Genomic DNA, 22,149 nt, shown 5'->3' with positions numbered 1-22,149 from the left:
TTTTCCTATTATTATAAACATTCACAAGGTCCTTTGGTCTTATAAAGTCACTTTCCTTTCACCCTATGTGCTCTATCCCTCTCTTTAAGAGTGGTAGCCTAGGGGAAGAGAATTTTAACCCTAACCTTGTTTGGAATTGCCAGAGCATGGAGATATTAACAAGAAGACAAACTTTAGTCAGTTTTATTGCTGTTTTGAAATTATCTATAGGCAACACACTTCCTCACATCCTATACCACTGGCCAAATGTGCTTACCACTTCTCTCTTTGGTACTGCCTCTCAAGAAGTCTACAACCATTCCTCATTCCACTGAAAGTTGACTTAATACCAACTTTCCCCTGAGAATTTTTGCTCTGGAGTCGCCAATGCTTTCCAAGGAAATCATTCTCCACCCCTATCTATTGGCACAGTTGCCCACGTAAAGTACTTTTCTCTCTAAACTGCTAGAAACTTTTTTTTTTTTTTTTTTGGTGGTCGGGGGTACTTTTTTCTTAAGCTGCTCCTTTGTGTTTTTGTTTTTTATTAATGTTTATTTGTGAGAGAGAGAGAGAAAGAGAGAGAGAGAGAGAGAGAGAGAGAGCGAGCGAGCTGGCAGGGGAGGGGCAGAGAGAGGGAAGAAGACAGAGAATTCCAAGCAGGCTCTATGCTGTCAGCACAGAGCCCATTGCAGGGCTCCAACTCATGAACTGTGAGAACATGACCTGAGCTGAAATAAAGAGTCAGTGGCTTAACTGACTGAACCCAAATACCCCTCCTTTCTGTTTTACTTTTCCTCTCAGTTCTTTTTATTATTATTATTAATATTATTATTATTATTTTAATTTTGAGAAAGAGAAAGAGAGAGGGTGCACAAGTGGGGGAGGAACAGAGAGAGAGGGAGAGAAAGAATTTCAAGCAGGCTATGCAGTGATAATGCAGAGCTCAACTCGGGACTCAAACCTTTGAACTGTGAGATCATGACCTGAGCTGAAACCAAGAGTTGAATGCTTACGCGACTGAGTCACCCAGGCGCCCCTTCTTCCCAGTTCTTAAATGTTGACATTTCCTAAGCCTTTGTTTTCTGCCCTCTTCTCTTATTCTCAATTCTAAATCGGAAGTAGGGGCTGGGAGTGATGATCCCACACTTAAATACTTTCAAGGGCGAGCTAAGGACTAGAGTGGATGAGGTATCCAAATACTGAGACACATCCATAAAAGTCAGCAAATATACAGTGCCCTAAAATTCTATCTACCCCCCCACACCAACATAGGATACACTGACAAAGTATCCTATGCTCCTTCTAATAGATGTAAGACTTACTTGTTACAATATTTCAATACTACCCCTAGATGAGGACTATGATAACCTGAACACAACAGAAAGCAAAAGCAAAACAAAACAAAAAAAATAACCCCCCACAAAAACAAACAAACAGACAAACAAACAAACAAACAAACAAAAACATGTCTTCAGGCTAGATTCAGTTAGGTGTCTTTAGTTTGTAACTAGGAGTAATCTTCAAAAAAAATTTTTTTAATGTTTAATTTTAAGACAGAGTGTGAGTGGGGGAGGGGCAGAGAGAGAGAGGGAGACACAGAATCTGAAGCAGGCTCCAGGTTCTGAACTGTCATCAGCACAGAGCCCAACGTGGGGCTCGAACTCACTGACTGCAAGATCATGACCTGAGCCGAAGTCAGATGCTTAACCAACTGAGCCACCCAGACGCCCCAGTAGGAGTAATCTTATTTACTCCAAGAGCTTCTATTGCCATTTGCTATCATATGTAAAAAACAACATTTATTGAGTACCTTCAGTGTCCCAATTATCATGTTAAGTACTAAGGGTACGAAAGAGAAGAAGACAGACCTGGTCACTATCCTAATCATCCTGCATTCTACTGGATTAGGCAGATGAAACCAAAGATACAAAAATATAATTGTAGTAGTTGAAAACTACTGAATGCTATGAAGGAAATACATCAGAGAGTGAGAAAAAAGAAATCCTAAGGGGGAAACTCCTTCAAGTAAAGCAATCAGGAAAGCTTCTCTGAAGAAATAACACTTAAACCAAAATTTAAAGAAAGAGAAGAAGATGGTACCTATGCAAAGAATGTCAAGAATAGTATCCCAAGCAAAGGAGTTTGGTAGGATTAAAAATGAACAGATCAGAGGAGTGTACTGAACAAAAAGAGAGTGGTACTGAAAACGTATGTGGTGGGTTTTAGTCTTATTTTGAGCGCACTGAAACCATCGAAGAGTGAATGAGTGGAGGGATATGATCCGTTTTGTATTTTCAAAAGATGATTTTTTTTTGCCTTTTGTGAAAAATAGATTCTAAGGCAAAGAATGGAAATGAGAAGAACTGCTCATGCTCTTTTGCAAGAGTTAATTAGTTGAATCTTTCATCAAAACTTACTTTAGTGCACTTACTAGGCACTATTTTAGGCATAGAGATGCAGCACTGAATAACAAGGGCACCACCTCTGCTTTATGGAGCTTAGATTCTACCCAATGGGTATGGGAAAACTGAACTTAGACAAGCAAACAAAGGTAATTTCAGAGAGAAAAGTGCTATAAAAATACAAAAAAAATATGCGTTAATGTAAAAGTGATGGGATGGGAAGAATTGCTTGTATCAGACACGGGAAAGATCCCTTTATTCAAATGAGGCGTGATTTGTAACTTACATAATTCAAAAAAGCCAACTCAGTGAAGATGGTTTGATGGGGTGGAAACACCAAGGGCAAATGCCTTAATGGGAAGAACCTTGTTAGAGAGCTAGGTACAATGTTGTTGGAATGTATGGGAAGGGTACAGGTAAGGATCATGTGGCCTTTATCAAATTTTGAACTTCATTCTAAAGTGAAATAGGAAGCCACTAAATAGTTAAATTAAAAAATTCTTTGCTAGTAGCCTATAATCAGGTGACAGCAATACTGATGGAAAGGAGAAAATGGACTTATGACACATTTTGGAGATGGAATTGATAGGCATTGCTGTTGGGTTGGCTGTGGGGAATTAAAAAACAGATAGGATCAAGGATAATCCTCAAATTCTGACTTTTGTAAGCAAGAGAAGAATTGTGATATAAAATAAGCCAAAGAAGACTGCGGTGGATGGGCTATAGGGGGCTCAAATCAAGAGTTTGAGATGTCAGTGAGATACTGAAATGAAGTCAAGGAAGCAACTGGATATGTGAGTTTGAAGATAACAATTTGTAAAGTCACAAACATAAATATGGTGTTTACTAATTTAAGATTTATGTACATATATATATATATATATATAGAGAGAGAGAGAGAGAGAGAGAGAAGAATATATATAAAATAATATAGAGAGAACATATAGAGGAAAGGTGAAGAGGAACCAGAATTGGGCTTCTAGAAATCTATGCCCCTCAAAGAGGAGGCAAATGCAAAGGAGGCAGACGAGGCAGGGAGGAAGACTAAAGCAAAAGAAAACCTTAGATGTCAAAAAAGAGAGTGGCCATCAATGGCTATCTGTAATCCTAACAGCTCTTGAAAGCCAAATGGTATATATAGGTATCTACTGGGATTTTCTATAAAGTTGACCCACAAGTTCAAATTTGAACTCATCAAAGGACCTTTCTTCTTGTTTCAACTATTTGGGTGGATGACACACTAATTATTCTGTATGTAATAATGCAGTAAACATCTGCAGGCTTCCTGTTTATTGTTTTTCATATCTGATGGATCATTATATTTAGCTAATTTGATTACTAAACTCTTCCTTGAACCTGTCCCTTGCAGTCCATTCATATTGCCACTGGTACTAGGTAAGCTTTTCAGTTATCCCTTCTAAAGGTGATTGTCTTGCTCCCATGCTGTGAAGTAGGTCTCATTATACTCCATATCTCCCCCATACATTACCATCCAAGCCTAGAGCCAGTCAAAATTCTGTAGAGTTATGGATTATAGGTTAGGCAGATGGGCAGGGATGAGCAGACCCATCTGTTCTTCTTTCTTGGGAACATGACCCAGGGAATATTGAGAGACATTCCCATTCAGCAGAGGGAATTGACTATTCATTATATGGTCTGAGGCTTGAGAAGCCATGACGACCATAGACAAGCAGACATTATAAGGATGCATAAATTGAGTAACCAAAGACGTGAATTGAAACAGAAAACAGAATGGAATAGATGCAAAGAGCAAAAGTACACATAGGAGAGAGATTAGGAGGCCTATGAGAGAGATGGCAAGTGTAACAGTTCTTGAGTGAATTACTGTCACACATCCCACATCCACCCTAAACTCAATTAATCCTGTTGGGTTATTTTTTCTTTTAACTGAGTAAGATTATTCAGTATAAATTTCGGCCATGCAAACACCACACAAGGTATTTGATGTGCTTAAGCTCAAGTCTGTTAGCCAAAGTCCTGGGTTTTAGCCAGTGCACCATGCTGTCTTCCATCCATGTGCCTTGAGAGCGACATTTTAATGTTCTAACTTGCATCATTTCAATAGCTTTCTTTTTTAAAAATAAATGTTTATTTTTATTTTTGAGAAAGAAAGCATGAGCAGGGGAGGGGCAGAGAGAGAGAGGGCAGAGATCTGAAGCAGGCTTCATGCTGACAGCAATGAGCCCGATGTGGGGCTCAAAACCATGAACCATGAGATCATGACCTGAGCAGAAGTCAGACACTCAATGGACTGAGCCACCCAGGACCCCAATAAGTTCTTTTTTTGTCTCCTTGACTCCAGTCTCACTTTTATCTGTCTTCCACAAGGTCATTAAAGGGATCTCTCTAAAATGCATACCTGATTTTATCTCTCTTTTGTTTAAACTTTTCAGTGGTTTGTCATTGCATTCAGCATAAAACCCAAATTCATCCATGTCATTTCAGGGTTCTTCTCAATATAAATCTCTTATTTCATCTACATTCCATTTATTTCCGTTTCTGGAAAATGGGTACGACTCTTTCAAAACTTCACTTAACATCATTTCTCTGGAAAGCAGTTCCTATCTGAGTAAGGTGGGCCTCTCACACTGCCAGAGTACCCAGGCTTCTTCTTTATCATATTACTTAGTGCACTTTTAGTACATATAATTTAGTGCATTAATGGATCACAAGCCTGCCACCTGCTCTAGGCTGTGAACAACTTGATGTGGACAAACACTGTTAACTGGCACTTCCTGCAGTACCTTATGTATAATGGTTGAAAATTAGTAGGTGCTTAATAAATGGTTATTAATTCAAAGACCCATGTTTAGTATACACAAATAACCAAAGATAAGATCAAAACAAAAACAAAAATTATACATAAATTACATTGTGGGCCCTGTTTTGAATCTTGTTAGTAGAGCAGAAAAAATGAGTTTTATAACCACTAAGAAGTCTAAGAAAATAAAAATAAAATGTCCCCGTATTACGTTGAAGGGTTATTTAATTAATTATATTTAACTCTGTGTTGGGAAATACTATCATAAAAATATACCCCTATCCTGAGCCGTTGTTTAATTTGAATATTTTATAAAGAAAAAACACATCCCAAGGGCCCAGATCACTTCCTTGCCAGAATCAGTGAGATGGAAAATCCAGACAGCTGTTTCTCAGCTTGCTATATATTTTAGTCATATCTATGTGTCATTTAAAATAGAAAGTCTTGAAACAATACAATGAAAATAAAGTCCGGATCTGTGTGCTGCCTATACCTCAGTGACTATTACGTTCTTTCCTGTCGTCTCCGTTTTAATTAGGAAAGGATAATACAGTTCCAATGCCTCCCATGCTAGCTATTTAGAGTAAACCTGTTATCAGCTATACTCAATAGGTTATCTGTTCTTTTAAGCAGAAACATTCTAGCATGCTTTAGAATACTTCTGTTTGTAGTTCCTTATCTCTATCCTATCCATGAAAATTTCTTCATACTCTTTCCAGGCTTTGTAGTGATATCGAGAGGCTCATAGATACCCAGGATGCCCTGGTGCATGTAGCATGAGAGAGTGTTTACAGAAGCCTAATTTATGTTTTCCAGGGTGTCTCAGAAGGCAATAATGTGTGAAAAAAGAATAACAGTTACAGTCTTCCAGGAAATTCTTGTTATTAAAGTAAAACAACTCTTAAAAAATGTGTTTCAGAAGTACTTGCCTATACTAGCGGTCAAGAGTTTTCAGTCAATAAAAAGGAGAAACAATGAGCCTTTCACTTTTAATAATCAAGGCCTTTGTATAGATTTCAATTAACTGCTCCTCCCCCCCTCTGTTTGGAACATAGCAGGGGATTTTTTTTTAATGCACTTATAGTCCCTTCAAAAAACAAAACAAAACAGAAAACTCATCAGCAAATATTTGCTATAAGGTTACATTATGAGATCCCAGCAGTTAAACACAAAAAATGTTAAAAATAACACCTTGCCTGATGAATATCTGTGGTTTAGAATTCAAGAAAATAACTCAACAATGATTATGAGTTATACATTTAATTCTCCAGGTGTTAATTAAGGAAATACAATTATACAATTCTTTTTGTATCTTGACGAGGTAAGATTTTCACACGACAACATTGAAGTAACTTTGTTTCTCTTTTTAAGAGTTTTGATTAAGTATGTGAGATTCATATTCAATTCTTTTTTTGTTGTTACATTGGAGAGGTAGATTTTTAACTGCCTTACGATCAGACATTCTGCTTCTCAAGGAAAATATTGCTTCTTTGGCAGAATGAAGGCATTTACTGGATTTCCTACAAGGTTGACATATTCTGGAGCAAGTGGAAAGAACTGGTCCTTACTGACATTGTACTTGGCAGAATGCAGGGGAAAATATCAACAAGTCTGAGTTAAAGACAGAGAAGCTTTATAAATAAAAAGAATAACCTCAAAGAATGTTTACAGTTGGAGATGACTTTACAGACCATCTATTCCGGTAATTCCTCAGTGAGATTCATCCATCCATCCATCCATCCATCCATCCATCCATCCATCCATTCATCCATCCATGCAATGTCTGTTTATTATGAGCCTTTTATAGCCAGTCACTGAACTTGGAGCTATAGATACCAATGAAGGAAACACACAGATTCTTGCTCTTGTAAAATCGATGGACCAGCAGAGGAAATAGACACTAAACAAATAATCCCATGAAGAATTTTTAAATTACATGCTTATTCTTAAAAGGAAAACTGTAGTGTCTAATGATTTTTTAACATTTTTATCAAGCCAAATTAATACCTGCTTTTCTAACACCCTTGGACTGGCGCACTGTTACTAATGGGAGTGCACTATTTTTATTGGTCAGATGTATTAGATCAGAAAAAAGGTTGAGGATCCAGCCTAACACATTTATTTTACAGGCCAAAAAAGTGATGTTCTTAAAACACACAACCAATTGCTAATATATTTGTACAACAGACCAGGTATTTTAATTCAACACTCAACTTGCTATTCCAAATTGACTCTCTTAATAGTACACATTTACACTCTGTCTGGCTTTCAGAATTGCTGATGATTTTTTCCTTCCTTCCTGCTTTATCAAGTAATCACTCCACATTTATTTTTGGAAGTGTTTATTAATTAATCCACTGTATTCTGCTCATGCCTTGTTCATTGTATCCTCAGTAATCAGATACTCTTTAAAATTTATTAACTAAAAAATCAACTATATTTTTGTCTTTATTAGAGTCCACAAAATTCTACTTACACATTTATATTTTGTATCTTCTATTACAACAATGGTTAGTAAACTTGGGCCACCAGCTGCTGCCTGTTTTTGTAAATAAAATTTTATCAGAAGGCAGTCACACCTATTCATTACATATTGTCTAGTCTGCTTTCACCCTACAATGAGAAAGTTCAGTAGTTATGATTGAAAAGCATATGATCCACAAAGTCGAAGGTATTTGCTTTGCATCCTTTTACATTAAAAATGAAAACATTAATTCCTTAAAGCCTGGATTTTCTTCATATAAATGAAGGCTGCACTTAGATTATTCAGTAACTATTGTTCATTGGGCTGATTATTGTGCAACATTGATATATGCTTGGAGAATACTTCAGAGATTTGGGGAAAAAAACTCATGAAGAATTAATATTTTCCGTATTAGATGCTGTGGTGTAATGGAACATTCAACAGCCTTGAAAGTAGATAGGACTAAGGGGTGATAGCCCTGCCAATTGTTAGCTGGGAGATCTTGGAAAAGTAAAACCCGAATCTTCCTTTCCTATTGTGCACATAAGGTACTAACACCTCTCATCCAGAGCTCTTGAAATAATGAGGGATCAAATGTATAATATATCCATGCCATACCCAGATCATGGTACCCAGTAAGTGGTACTTATTGTATAACACAATATTCCATCGTTCAAATTTGCTTGCTACCAATTCAAATAAATAATATCGATAATACATGATTAAGTACACAGATCTACATTAGTGCCAATTATTTGGATTAAGTTTTAATTTCTGTATTGTTTACAGGCTGGTTACTCAAGAAATTTGAACAAATGGCCAACTCTGGAGTTCATACGGCTTTTTGCCACCAGCATTTATTTTTCCAGGTTTTACAACATCATCTAGTAAGCAGAGAGTTTTGAATACTTCCGCAAATGTGGCAGCCATTGCATTAGTAGCTTATTAGATTTCTCTTCGAGAAAGAACCGAGAGCACCTGGGTGGTTCAGTCGGTTAAGCGTCCAACTCTTGATTTTGGCTCAGGTCATGGTCTTACAGTTGTGAGATCGAGCCCCACTGGGGCTCCAGGTTGAGTGTGGAGCCTAATTAAGATTCTCTTTTTCTCCCTCTGCCCCTGCCCCCTCTCACTTTCCCTCTCTCTCTCTCTCTCTCAAAATAAAACAAATTCTGAAAGAAAAAAAGAAAGATGGAAAGAATGAAGAAAGATGGAAAGAAAAAGAGAAAGAAAGAAAAAGAAAGGGAAAGAAAGAAAGAAAGAAAGAAAAAGAAAGAAAGAAAGAAAGAAAGAAAAAGAAAGAAAGTGAGCTGGTCTATCGTATGAAGGCCTTTGGATCTGATAATTGGGCCAAGAAGTCAGCTAAGTGGCTTTGGCGGGGCCAAAGCCATGATGCTCTTCTTCAGCAGCTTCCAGCCAGTGATGGAACATGGCACATCCTAGATCCTGGCCATTTCTGCCCTACTTGAGACTCTTCTAACGGACAGTCTTTGCTATGGAGCTCCCCATTTGGTTCTCCAAGACTCTGTCACATCCACAGCACAGTCCAAGGCTTTCTAGGCCAGTCTTGCCTTTTCCCTCTTTGCCTTCAGAGGTTTATTTCTTTCCTCGAACTTTATCTCACTGTTTGCTTCCCAGGGAACTCAAACTGACATGGTAAATAGAAGGATACGATTAAAATTTTGGATAATGAGAAAAAAATTAGACACAGGTTTCACTGATGGGAAAATATTGTAGTTTAAAATAGGAACAAACACAGCAATAATAAAAACACACCATAGACTTTTGGATTGTTATAAATAAGCAGAGGTATATTATCAAAGGAGTTTTCAAATATTATATGTTTAGTCCCTTGGTTTAGATGATGACTTCATGTCAATATATAACATAAACATTAATATTAAAATTCTTTGAATATTTAGAATTCAAGAAAATAGCACAATTCACATGCTATGAATCTATTTTTATGTGTATCAAGGGCCACTGAATGTAAATTTCTTATTCTGGTGTAGCTCTTTAGGCATAAATTTCCCATTACCTCCCATAAGGAAATAATCATTGTAATCATCTATTTATAGTAAAAGATCTTTTAGTTATTCATTGCACTATGCAAGAAAAGGTGTATTTCTACCTCAAATGAATTTCATTAGCACTCCCTAAACCTTTCAAGACTGAGGATTTGCAAGTACCATTGAGAAATTGCTGGTTTACAGGAGTATTTGAAATAAAGTAACAACGTAAATTACATAAATAATTTCTTAAACGGCCATTTTCTTTGCCATCTTCCAGTGCCACATGTTAGACACCTCTTCTTTTTTAATGCACGTGTTTTGAATGACTGCATATTCCCAAACTTTATTATCCTGCTCTTTTACACCCTAGATAATTCACTTCCAATTCTGTAAGCGATTTTTGCCTCTTGAAATGAAGCTGTCAAATAAGTACTGCTTAAAATTACTAAGTGATAGCAACAATATGAATTTTGAGACTTTTCAACTACTTGATTTTGACTGTTACTGATTTTGACAACACCGGAGACTTCATTTTAAAAATTATTTTCAGTTGAGAGAATTACACCAACTCCATTTTCAACATAGATTTTTGATATTATTATCCCATAACCATTCGGCCTGAATATGACTAGTAATTGAGAATATAAACATGGCTTGATTGTACTCATAACATGTTACTCTATTATATTCAGTTTACCTGAATGATGATAAGATAGCTGACCAGCTGAAATTGAGGGGTTTGTACATTGGCCTCACATTCTAATACAAGCAGCTACACTGAGTACCTTGATTAGTAAAGGGAGACATTATGTCCTTTTTAAAAACAATAACACATCCATGCATATGTGAGGTAGAATGAAAAAATCCCTTAAACTATTTACCTACTTACTTATACCTGTTTAATTACACACAAATTTGAGGGCCCTTAAAGGAAAAATATGTGACAACACAGTAAAACATAACTAAAAAATAAAAATAAGAAGAGGGAAATTATAACACAGAGAAAAAATAATATAGAAAAGCAAAATAAAATAACAGTGATGAAATTATTTCAAATGTGGGTATCAATCTATTTTATAGCCATTCCAATAAAAATACTTACTAGAAAATACATTCTAATCATTATAAGCAGCAAATTCTAAGATTAAATTGAAATTATATAATGTTTTAAATATATCTTCAGTAAGTGGAACGAGTCTATATTAAGACTTAGTTAATTTCTCAATCTACTATTCTCAATGACACTAGAAATGTAACCAAGAAGAGAGGTTGCTGAGAAGGAGGCATCCCTGCTCATAAAGGGAACACTCTGCTTAATCACCACTGGGCTCAAGTAAGGGACTGAAACCAGAATAGTATTAATTTGGATGATTATAATTAACACACTGTGGAACATTGAAGGAATAAAATTTTACTACCCAGAGTCACCAGAATACTTAAATTTATGAAATAGTTGAACTATTCCAACATAAACTGATGTGCTTAGTAAAGCTGTTTTTTAGTAAAGCTGTACTGTGGTACCACTGACATTCAATAAATAGCACCTATTTCAGTACATAATTTGTTAAGTTTTCACATATGTATGTATATGTCAAAATATCAATACAACCAATATAGTGAATATACTGATCACCCTAAAATTTCTCATGCTCCTCTGTATTCCCTTCTGCTCAATTCTCACCTGTCCTCAGCAACTTTCTGTCACTATAGATCAATTTGCATTTTCTAGAGTTTAATATGAGTACTATTTTTTGTCTGAATTATTTTACTAAGCGTAATTATTTTGAGCTTCATCCATGTTGTAAGGTAAGTTAGTAATTCATCCTTTTGTATTGCTAAGTAGTATTTCATCATATTGACATATCAGTTTCATCATCCATTCATCAGTTGAGGATATTTGAATTATTTCTAATTTGAGGTGATTACAAATACTTATGTTTTGAATATTTGGGTAGATATCTTTGGACATATGTTCTCATTTGTCTTGAGAAAATACCTAAGAGCGCAATGGCTGGTTCATACAGTAGCTATATATTTATGTTTTAAAGGAATTATCAACACTTGGCATGATCAGTCTTTTTAACTTTGGCCATTCTAACAAGTATGCAGTAGTATCTCATTGTGGTTTTAACTTACATCTTCCTAATGACTGATACTGTTAAGCATCTTTTTATGTGGCCATTTGCCATCCATATACCATCCCTGGTGAAGTTTCTGCTGAAATCCTTCACTCACTTTTATTGAGTTGCTTATTTTCTTTTACAGTTTTGAGAGATCTTTATATATTCTGGATACAAATCCTTCATATATATGGTTTGCATAAATCTAGTCTTTGTCATGTCTTTTATTCTCTTCAAAGTATCTTTGAAGAGCAGAATTTTTTTTAATGTTTACTTTTGAGAAAGAGAGTGAGAGAGCTCATGACTGAAAGAGGGGCAGAGAGAGAGGGAGACAGGGGAGACAGAGAACCCCAAGCAGGTTCCATGCTGTCAGTGCAGAGCCTGATGCAGAGCTTGAACCCATGAACTGCAAGATCATGACCTGAGCCAAAATCAGGAGTCTGATGCTTAACCAACTGAGCCACCCCAGGTGCCCTGAAGAGCAGAGATTTTTAATTTTGATGAAATCCAATTCATTAGGTTTTCTTTTATGGATTGTGATTTTGGCATCAAACATAAGAAATTTTGTCTAAACCAAAGTCACATATATTTGTCTCTTATTTTTTTCTAGTTGTTTTATAGTTATGATTCTACATTTAGAGATGTTAGATAATCGTTTTTAGATAATTTCTGTATATGGTGCAAAGTTTGGATTAGAGTTTATTTTTTTGCATATGGATATCCTATGTTTTCAGCACCATTTGTTGAAAAGATTATCTTTTCTCCACTGAATTTCCTTTGTACCTCTGTCAGAATTACTTGTCTATCTGTTCTTAGTCTGTTTCTGGACTCAATTCTATTACACAGATTTCTTTTAATTGTTTATGACAATGCCACACTGATTACTATAGGTCTAAAATAAGACTTTCAGTGTTTAATTAGTGTTCTAGAAGTGGTTTTGTCTATACTAGGTCCTTTGTATTTGCACATGAATTTTAGAATCTGCATGATAATTTCTACAAAAAGCCTTCCTGGGATTTTGATTGGGACTGCACTTAATGTTCAGATAAATTTGGTGAGAGTTATAATAATACTGAGTCTTCCACATCAATAAGACATATTTTTCCATTTATTCGTCTTTACTTCATTTAGCAAAAATTTATAGTTTTCAGTGTAGAGATTATTCATGTATCTTTTGGATTGATCCCTAAGTCTTCGATACTTTTTGATGCTATTGTAATTTTTTTCTCTTAAATTTTTAATTCATGACTGTTTGCTTCTATGTGATGGGAGATAATTCTCCATAGGTCACTTGATTTTCAGCATGTCTGGTGAGCAGAGGCAATGACTGCCTTTGTTCTAGACTATATTTACAAATATATTTGTATAACAAAAACAATCTTGGGTTATAGAGTGTGCCTCCTCCACAGCAAAGGAAAGATTTGTTTATTGTCCAGTATAATATAGAAAATGTTTCCCTTTGGGATAAAATTTAAGCAGGCTTACTGCTCATTATGAAATATTTAGGTTCTCTAAGCTTGTGGTTCCTTTCCTACAATGTAACTGATTACATGTACAGGTGTCACCTGGCCCTCTTCATATCAGCCTTTGAGAATCAGGGGTTTAGGCGAGTCATACAAAGGCTATACTCTGGCTACACTTTTGTCTCTGTCTTTTTCTCTGACTCAGGAATCTTGTGTTTCTACCAATATCCATGAAAGTCAGGCAGGCCAACATGGTAGCTTACAAATAGGATAAAAAACTCAGACCCCTCACAGTTCCTGTATAGAAATACAATTACTTTTTGTATAATGATCTTATATCCTGTATACTTATTAAATTCACTTGTTCATTATAGATAATTGGTTGATTGCATCTGATTTTCAAAATAGACAGTCATGTTGTCCATGAATATAGTTTTATTTATTATATTTGTTTTTAAAACTTTTTGAAATATTTATTTTTGAGAAAGAAACAGAGTGCAAGAGGGGTAGGGGTGCAGAGAGAGAGAGGGAGACACAGAATTGAAGTAGGCTCCAGGCTCCAAGCTGTCACCACAGAATCTGACGCAGGGCTCAAACTCATGGACCATGAGATCATGGCCTGAGCTGAACTCAATGCTTAACCAACTGAGCCACTCAGGTTCCCCTCTCTTGCCTTTTAAAAAAATGTTTATTTATTTTGAGAGAGAGAGAGAGAGGGAGGGAGAGGCAGACAGAGAGGGAGAGAGAGACTCCCAAGCAGGTTTTGTGATATCAGCACAGAAGCCAACGCGGGGCTCAATGCCACAAACTATGAGATCATGACCTGAGCCAAAATCATGAGTCAGACACTCAATCGACTGATCCACCCAGGTGCTCCTCTCTTGCCTTTTTTTACACTACATAAAATCTCCAGTATAAAACTGAATAAAATGGACAAGTGTGACATCCTTGTCTGTTCCCAGTCTTATGGGAGAGGTTAGATGCTGTGAGTTTTACCTCATAGGGTGAATATTTTTGTATCCTTATAAATATGCTTTATCTTTGCTCTAGGAATGTTACTTGGAAACAATTTGATTGCTTCAGGTCTTTCAAGATTTGTTAGGTAGGAGTGGAACATGTTCCTTCTATGATAATCATTACCCACTTCTGAGAGAAGACCTTTTTCAGTACTCTATCCGATGCCCATGGAGGGGTGGCTCTGTGTAAGAGTCAGGAACTCTTCTATTTCATCCTATGAAGTGATTCTTACTCTACACCTCAGTAGTTTCCCGACATACATATGCTGACCAGTTCCTTCTCCCATATTTTAGGGAGTTCCTCTGCTGATGTGTGCATCCTCACTCTGTACACATCTCTCCTTGGCATTGCTTTGTTCTGGGCACTGTAACCACCGTGTTATGCTTTGACTCTCTGCTCTGTTACCCTCAACTAGACAGTCTTCTGAACACCACCTGGACACCCCCCCCACCCCAACTTGTTCTATGGCCTGGAAACTTTCCCCGAACAGGAAACTGGGATCCGGGATCACTTCTCTTTATTTCCTGACTCTCAGGTTCACTACCCTTTGTTTCTTGCTGTCCAGTGTCATGAAAATCATTGTTTTAAATGCTTTGTCCAATTGTTGGTGAGTTTACGTAGGAGGGTAAATCTGATCCCTATTGTTCCATCTCAGCTGGAAGCAGAGACACGTCGATATATTTTGATACACTATACTTTAACATACCAAAGAGCAAAGGTTCTGTTAAGAATATCAAGTTAATCACGTTTTTAGAGAATAAGTTGCTGTTGTTTGCATGATTTTATAACTTAGGTACTGACAACTCTCACTGCATATGACAAATATGCATACATATAATTTTGCCTAAAGTTTGGGCTGTGAATACGGACAGAGATTGGGATTTGAACTTTGTTCTTTATTCGTTCTATAAATCTTTGTTTACTGTTTACTATATCCCAGGTATTGTTTAAAACAGAGGTCAGCGAACTATGACCAATGCCTGCCTTTGTACAGCCCATGCTCTAGGAAGAGTTTTTGTTTTTTTTTTACATTTTTAAAGGTTAAAAGAAAGGATATGTAATAGGGATGGCATGGGCAGCAAAGCCTAAAATATTCGCTATTTGGTCATTATTGAAAAAGTCTGTCAATCCCTGATTGAAGATACAGGGAATACAACAGTAAAAAAGAAAAAAGAAAAAAGAAAAAAAGAGTTGGGGAGAGAAGAACTTGCCCTTATGGAGCTGATACTCTAGCGGGAAGGATACCATGAGCAATAAATCAGTGAAATGTATAGTTTCTAGATGGTATGTAGAGAATTAGAGCAGGGAGGGAGATTGGATTGCTAGGGATGAGCTGTAGACTGCTTCGTGGCCCACTGAGCAAAACGAGGAGGATGGTTTTGGGATGAGGAATGATTTGATCCCTCAGAAAAGTCGGACTTTTTGAGGTGATCAAAGATATAAAGAGATGGTGGCAAGCTGGAATGGTCACTTTGATTGTGATTATTGTGGTGAGGGTAGCAAAGGGGGGTGGTGTATTAACTGAAGTCCAGAATTCTGGGGCCTTAGCTCTCCTGCCAGCGGGGAGGTGGATACTAGGGAAGGGGGTGGTCTTACCGCCATTACCCAGAGCTTCTGGCTCCCTCTGGGAAAGCAGTGATGATTGGAACAGGGGAGCTGCAGATTCATGGCTGGGTGTGGAGAAGGTTTCCCTGAAAGTACTGTGGAGAGAACACTAGAGGAAGGAAGCACCACAACAAGGTCTGTGGACCGACAAGAGTTCTAAGATCAGACATTTCTTGATAACCGGCAATATACCAGAAGAGATCACTGGCAAACACAACATGCCAGGAGTTGAATAAATTTGTGACACGAAGCAAAGTTATTCCTATTGCTAGTGTCGTGACATCAGAAACACCATACTGAGTCACATCATATTCACCTATACTGTTTTCATTCAAGTGTTCGTAGAGCGCCTACTATGCACCAGCACTGTTCTAAGAACTGAAAATACAGTAATGTGCAAGGAAATATGATAAATCTCTCAGGTAATTTACATTTGAATGCTAGAGGTGACTTCAACTTTTTCCATACACTGTGTGCAAGCTGGAAGGCGTGACTTTAAAGAGGGTGGACAGAAGGACATTCTGAGGAGGTGCCTTTTCTGTTGGCTGTTGAAAAACTGAAAAGGAGGTGCCCATTCCACAAGTGAATGGGTGAGGAGAAGCAAAGTGAATAAAGGTGAGAAGGCCCTAAGGCAGTAAAGAGCTGTCAGAACACTGATTTATGACTAGGCCCGGTTCTGCTCAGGCAGTTTTGTCAGAGAGCACTAATGATTCTGTGGTGAGACAGGGCCTCTGGGGACAGCCTTCAAGCTGAAAGCTACCTCGGGCTTATTCCTCCTTTCTTTCTGTTGTTATTGCTCATAGGACCAAAGAAAAGTGTAGGGGAAGGGAATTTCCTTTCAAAATATCATGCCCCGAAGATTCAGAACCTTTTGCCGCTGTCTTTTCTTTGTCCACAGTGGTGCAATGTACCTGCACGTCCACTTCATTTACATGCTTATTGTGGATAGCAGGAGGGCAGTAAGATTACCAATATCATGCTAGTAAGAGTAATGGCTGACATTTATCGAACGCTTATGTGTGCCAAGTGCCTCACGTGTAGTAATTAATTCAGTCCTCAAACTAATTCTGAGATGGGGAGTAATGCTAACTGCATTTTTCGGATAGAGAAACTGAGACAGAGAGACTTGCCCAGTTCATACGGCTAGTAAGTGTTAAAAATTGGCAGTGTGCCTGCAGAATCCTCATGTACTTATAACTAATGTATTCTACCCCGCTTTTCTCCAGGAACGAACTGTAAAGAGAAAATAAATTCCAGGTATTAACTTTCATTTTATATGGATAGTTTGGATCTCCCTTAAAATATTACAAGTGTTTCTTATACCCTAGGTTTTCATTATTCTCATCATTACTACAAATTCACCTAGTTTGATCCCGGGAATAATTACTTTTCTTGGGGGGGGGGGTGTTAAGATCCCCTTTTCTTCCCTTCTACCTCCATCCCTGTTTAAGCTTCTTTTCAGTCCTTTAAGCTCTTGCTAATATACTCAATCAATCAATCAATCAGTCAATCAGTCAGCAATCAATCGATATGTTCTGCACCCTAGTTCTCAGTTTCAGCTCAAATATCTTTTTAGTTTGTTTCAAAATTTTATTTAAACTCCAGTTAGTTAACATTTAGTGTAATATTGGTTTCAGGAGTAGAATTTAGTGATTCATCACTTACATAACACCCAGTGAGCATCCCAACAAATGCCCTCCTTAATGCCCATCACCCATCCAGCCCATCCTCCACCCACCTCTCCTCCAGCAACCCTGTTTGTTCTGTATCATTAAGAGTCTCTTATGGTTTGCCTCCCTCTTTTTTTTCTTTCCCCTACGTTCATCTGTTTGGTTTCTTAAATTCATTAAATACATGAGTGAAGTCATATGGCATTTGTCTTTCTTTGATTTATTTTGTTTAGCATAATACACTCTAGCTCCATCCATGTCATTGCAAATGGCAAGATTTCATTATTTTTATGGCTGAGTAATTTTCCATTGTATAGATATACCATATCTTCTTTATGTATTCATCAGTCAATGGACATTTGGGCTCTCTCCATTATTTGGCTATTATTGATAGTGCTGTTATATAAACTTAGGGGTGCACGTGCCCCTTTGAATCAGTATTTTTGCAACCTTTGGGTCATTACCTAGTAGTGCAATTGCTGGGTTGTAGAGTAGTTCTATCAAATATTTTCTCACAATTCTGTCAATCCTCCAACTCAATCTCTTTCCCTGTGTTTCCCCCACACACTTATGATTTATTGTTTTGGATGCTAGAAAGTTTTGAGGATAGAATACCAGGCACTTGACTAAGTTCACTTTACCAGGTAATCTCACTTTTGTATGGGAGGCAGTTAGTATTTGTGCAATTAAAATTTGTCACTTAGATAAATAACAAGCAATACATTTTATTGGGTGAAATTAATTGGGTGAATTTTATTTTCCTACTCATGGGTTTTCTTAGCCTTTATGAGCAATTTGTTAGTTTACTGGAAACTATTTAACACACTTATTAAATCAAGTAAAGCTAAAGAGATTATACTGTATATGAAAATAAGAAGTAAAATAGACTTCATTTTATAAAAACAACAAGCAATTCCAAATACTCTAAAAAAAGAAAAAAACCACAAAACTCTTTAGTTAATGGAAAAAAAGGGCTTTTTAGTAATTAATCAATTGATTCATTCATAATTTACCTTTTTTTAATGTTTATTTATTTTTTTATTTTTTGAGAGAGAGAGAGAGAGAGAGAGAGAGAGAGAGAGAGAATGAGCAGAGGAGGAGCAGACAGAGAGGGAGACACAGAATACGAAGCAAGCTCCAGGCTCTGAGCTGTCAGCACGGAGCTGGACTTGGGGCTCGAACTCACAAACCACGAGATCATGACCTGAGCTGAAGTTGGACTCTTAACCAACTGAGCCACCCAGGAGCCCCCATAATTTACTTCTTGTGGTGCTTTTAAGCCAAATCTAAAAATTTTAAGAAATCACACAATGCTTTCTAAATTTTACTTATATTTGAGAATGCCTTAGAAGAAAACAAATTAGAGAGTTAAACATGATCATTGATTTTACTTCATTTATATTTCTAGTCAATATATACAGTTCATTTCAGAATATGAATAAGATACCTAACCTCATTCAACAGGTTTTACTTATCCGTTTCTATGCGTGCTATAGGGCCCTGCACAAAATGACCAAAACACAGCAAAGCAAAACATGGGAAACATTCCTTACCTTTAAAGAAGACAAAATTCCCATCACTGTTTTCATAAACTGCATCGATACTAGGAGGCAAGCCCCGCCAGAAGTAAGTAATTTGCATGGGGTACCCATCCATCACTCTGTTGTTTCTCACTCGCCAAAACCACTGGTCCTGTAAAGCAAGCAAAAGCATCTCTCAACAAACATGCAGGCCTCCATGGCATTTCGCTGTGCAATGGTGTAACATTTCCAAAACTAAACTAGTGTCATTTTCACTGTCTCACATCAAAGCAAAGAAGCATCTAATTAACTTGCTTACAGTGATCACAGTTATTTTTGGAGTTAACCACCAAATCTCTAATCCACACAGTGTGACTAAAAGATAACAGAAGAATATTTAACTGTAGCATTTTACATTGTCTCCAGGGTCTTTTAGATGGAAAACCAGAAGTAGCACAGACAAGTCCCTGCCAGATTTGTGAATTAAGTCAGTTTTCCTGAATAAGAGAGCAGCATATGGATATGTATGCATTTATAGACATACACAAGATCTCACACCTAAAATGCTGGAGATGGAATAAAGAGGCCATCCTTCTTGATATGCCTACATTATACACATTCCCCCATGTAATTATAAGTAGAGTCCTCTTTCACCTTCAAATATGTTCTGGTTTGGATGATAAATTATATGGTGACCCTAAATGAACAAAGTTATCTTTAAAAAAATCATCACAGTTATTCTCATCTGGGTGAACTGCCTCTCCTATATACTCTCACAATATCCTGACTTCACTCAATCATAGCATTGGTCATTTTATATAAAAAGTGTCTACTCTTATCTCTAGTGAAAATACGTGACTTACCCCATAGCAAGTATTTATAAATGTTGTTGAATTAATCATTAGCTTGCACACAATATGTTTTGCCATAAATTCTTACTAATGGCAAAAAATTTTTCAAAAATGCTGTATTTGATTACATTAAAATATTTTGTATTGAAAATTTCAGAATAAGACTATTCAAAGTGCTTTAATATTGGAAAAACTAAGGATATTCTAAATTATGTTATTTTACTTTATTTCAAAATTTGTATTTACAGACATTTCAATTGGAAGTTATATATTTATACTACTTAGATAAGTATGTTTTACAAAAATACTTCCAACTCAAGTCTTCTCTGCTCTCCTTCCCTTACTTAGATATTAATAAGTGATTTATTTTAGGGATTTCCCAATCTTTTGGCTAATAATTGTTTAGCCTGACTAGATTTTCTAGGATTTGTCAGTTATTCATATGGTCATTCTCACACACACACACACACACACACACACACACACACACACAACACACACAATCAACTGAGGATTCTTGGATTTCAGGTGGTATGATAAAAATGAACGTTTTCCCATCCCATCTAAATGAATCCAAATATAAAAATTTTCTTAGGATCTTTGGGTAATTGTACTTCATTCTAGCTATCCTGGGCTGTCTTCTCTACGGATGCTGTGATTTATAAAGAAGGAACTAGTTTAATTAACATCTCTAAGTTCATATCCTATTCCTGCTTTGTCTCTTAACAATGGTCATCCTGATCAAGACACTAGTCATTGGGTTATTACAAACTAATAATTGACTCATAGTATAGTTACTGTTTTAAATATAAAGAACTTTCTGAGGACCTGGCAGATTGGTTTTTATTATTGTTAAAATTGTATTGAAACTAGTTATCTTATTTTCCTTTACAATTTTGTTTACAATTTTAGTTCCTGCTCTTTGTTTCTTCTTCAGACTTCAGCCATATTATAGCTTTAGCCACCCATCTCTTTCCTGCCAACAGGAAAGAGATTAACCTCTTATATTTAAGAGGTTAATACAAGAGATTAACCTCTTATATTTTTAACCTCTTCTTAATATTTTTTTTTGGCGCCAGGTAGCTGGAATTAATACATATCTTGATTAAACAGACTTTAAAATACAAAGTTAGCCCATGAAAAGATTGATTCAAGGACATATATGTGGGCATGAAGGTCCAGGGCTTACTGCTAATAGTATGTGAGCAGAAGGTATTCTCATAATTTAAAAGAAAGCCAGCATTTTCATCTAACTACAACAAGAGCTTTTAACTGGGTGTTAAAACTATGTCCATCTCCATATAAATTATTCTTAAATTCTATCTATCTATCTATCTATCTATCCTAAAATAATAAATAAAAATGGCTAAATACCTATTGGATTCAGATAAAGAAATAACTGGCCATGGTTATTTATGGAACAATGAAATGGAAAGCTCTCTGAGCTGAAGGACAGAAAAACATCAGGGAAAAAGCCTGAACTGTATTCCAATTTTTCTCAGACAAGCACTTCACGTTGTTCTATCTCCCCAGTACTGAGACACGGCCATGGCTCTTTGGGACAGACGTACGCTGCTGTGTGAAGACAGGAACGTAGCCTCAACTTGCCACTACTATGGGGAAAAAAATGTAAATTCTGCCTCAAGATAGGCATAGTCCATTTGCAAACATTCTGAAGGTAATATGGAATCATAGGTGAGTTCAGAACAACTTCTCATTGACAGCAGCCTTGGCAGAGAGTTATATAAATTGCAGATATTCACGTTGTGCTTCTATTCCACTTATCCATGTCTTCTCAGAGTGGTAGAAAGCAATGGTACAAGTAATTTGCCAAGCATTCTGTCACAGAGGATGTAAACATGTCACAGTCACTCTAGGTTGCCATTTCAGAAACGGGGCTTGCGAACGATTTTGTAGAAAGAGGATATTTAAAATGGTATTTAAGTCTCTATGCAAATTTCCCTTCTAAGTGAAACCTCCTCTCACCACACTACCTAAAACTGAATTCTCACACTCCACCCACCCACATGTGATTTCACTCCCCTCCTTTATTTTCCTGCACCATGTCGATCACTGTTTTAGCACAATGCATGTTGTATTTGCTGTTCATTCTCTCTCCACTAGAATATAAACTCCATGATGGCAAAGATATCTGTCTTTGTTCATTTGTGGTTTCCCGTTTCCACAAAAATGCCTTGCACATGGCAGAAGCTTACTATTTCTCGAAAGAAAACGCGTTTATGGAGGAAAGGACCAAGTAAAGGTAA

General features: G+C 36.7%; 1 protein-coding gene across 1 annotated transcript in view; it reads right to left on the bottom strand.

Annotated features, from left to right (window-relative positions):
• MMP16 (matrix metallopeptidase 16) overlaps window positions 1-22,149 on the bottom strand; it is a 285,679-nt gene that overhangs the window by 18,232 nt on the left and 245,298 nt on the right. Inside the window, exon 7 of the mRNA XM_030304358.1 lies at window positions 19,065-19,203. Coding sequence (XP_030160218.1) covers window positions 19,065-19,203 — 139 coding nt within the window. The remainder of the gene's footprint in view (window positions 1-19,064; window positions 19,204-22,149) is intronic.

Source organism: Lynx canadensis, chromosome F2 (genome assembly GCF_007474595.2).
Source record: "Lynx canadensis isolate LIC74 chromosome F2, mLynCan4.pri.v2, whole genome shotgun sequence".
In the NCBI taxonomy this organism is placed as follows: Eukaryota; Metazoa; Chordata; class Mammalia; order Carnivora; family Felidae; genus Lynx; species Lynx canadensis.
The sequence above is the reverse complement of the archived record's forward strand: the minus strand, read 5'-3'. Positions and strand labels throughout refer to the sequence as shown.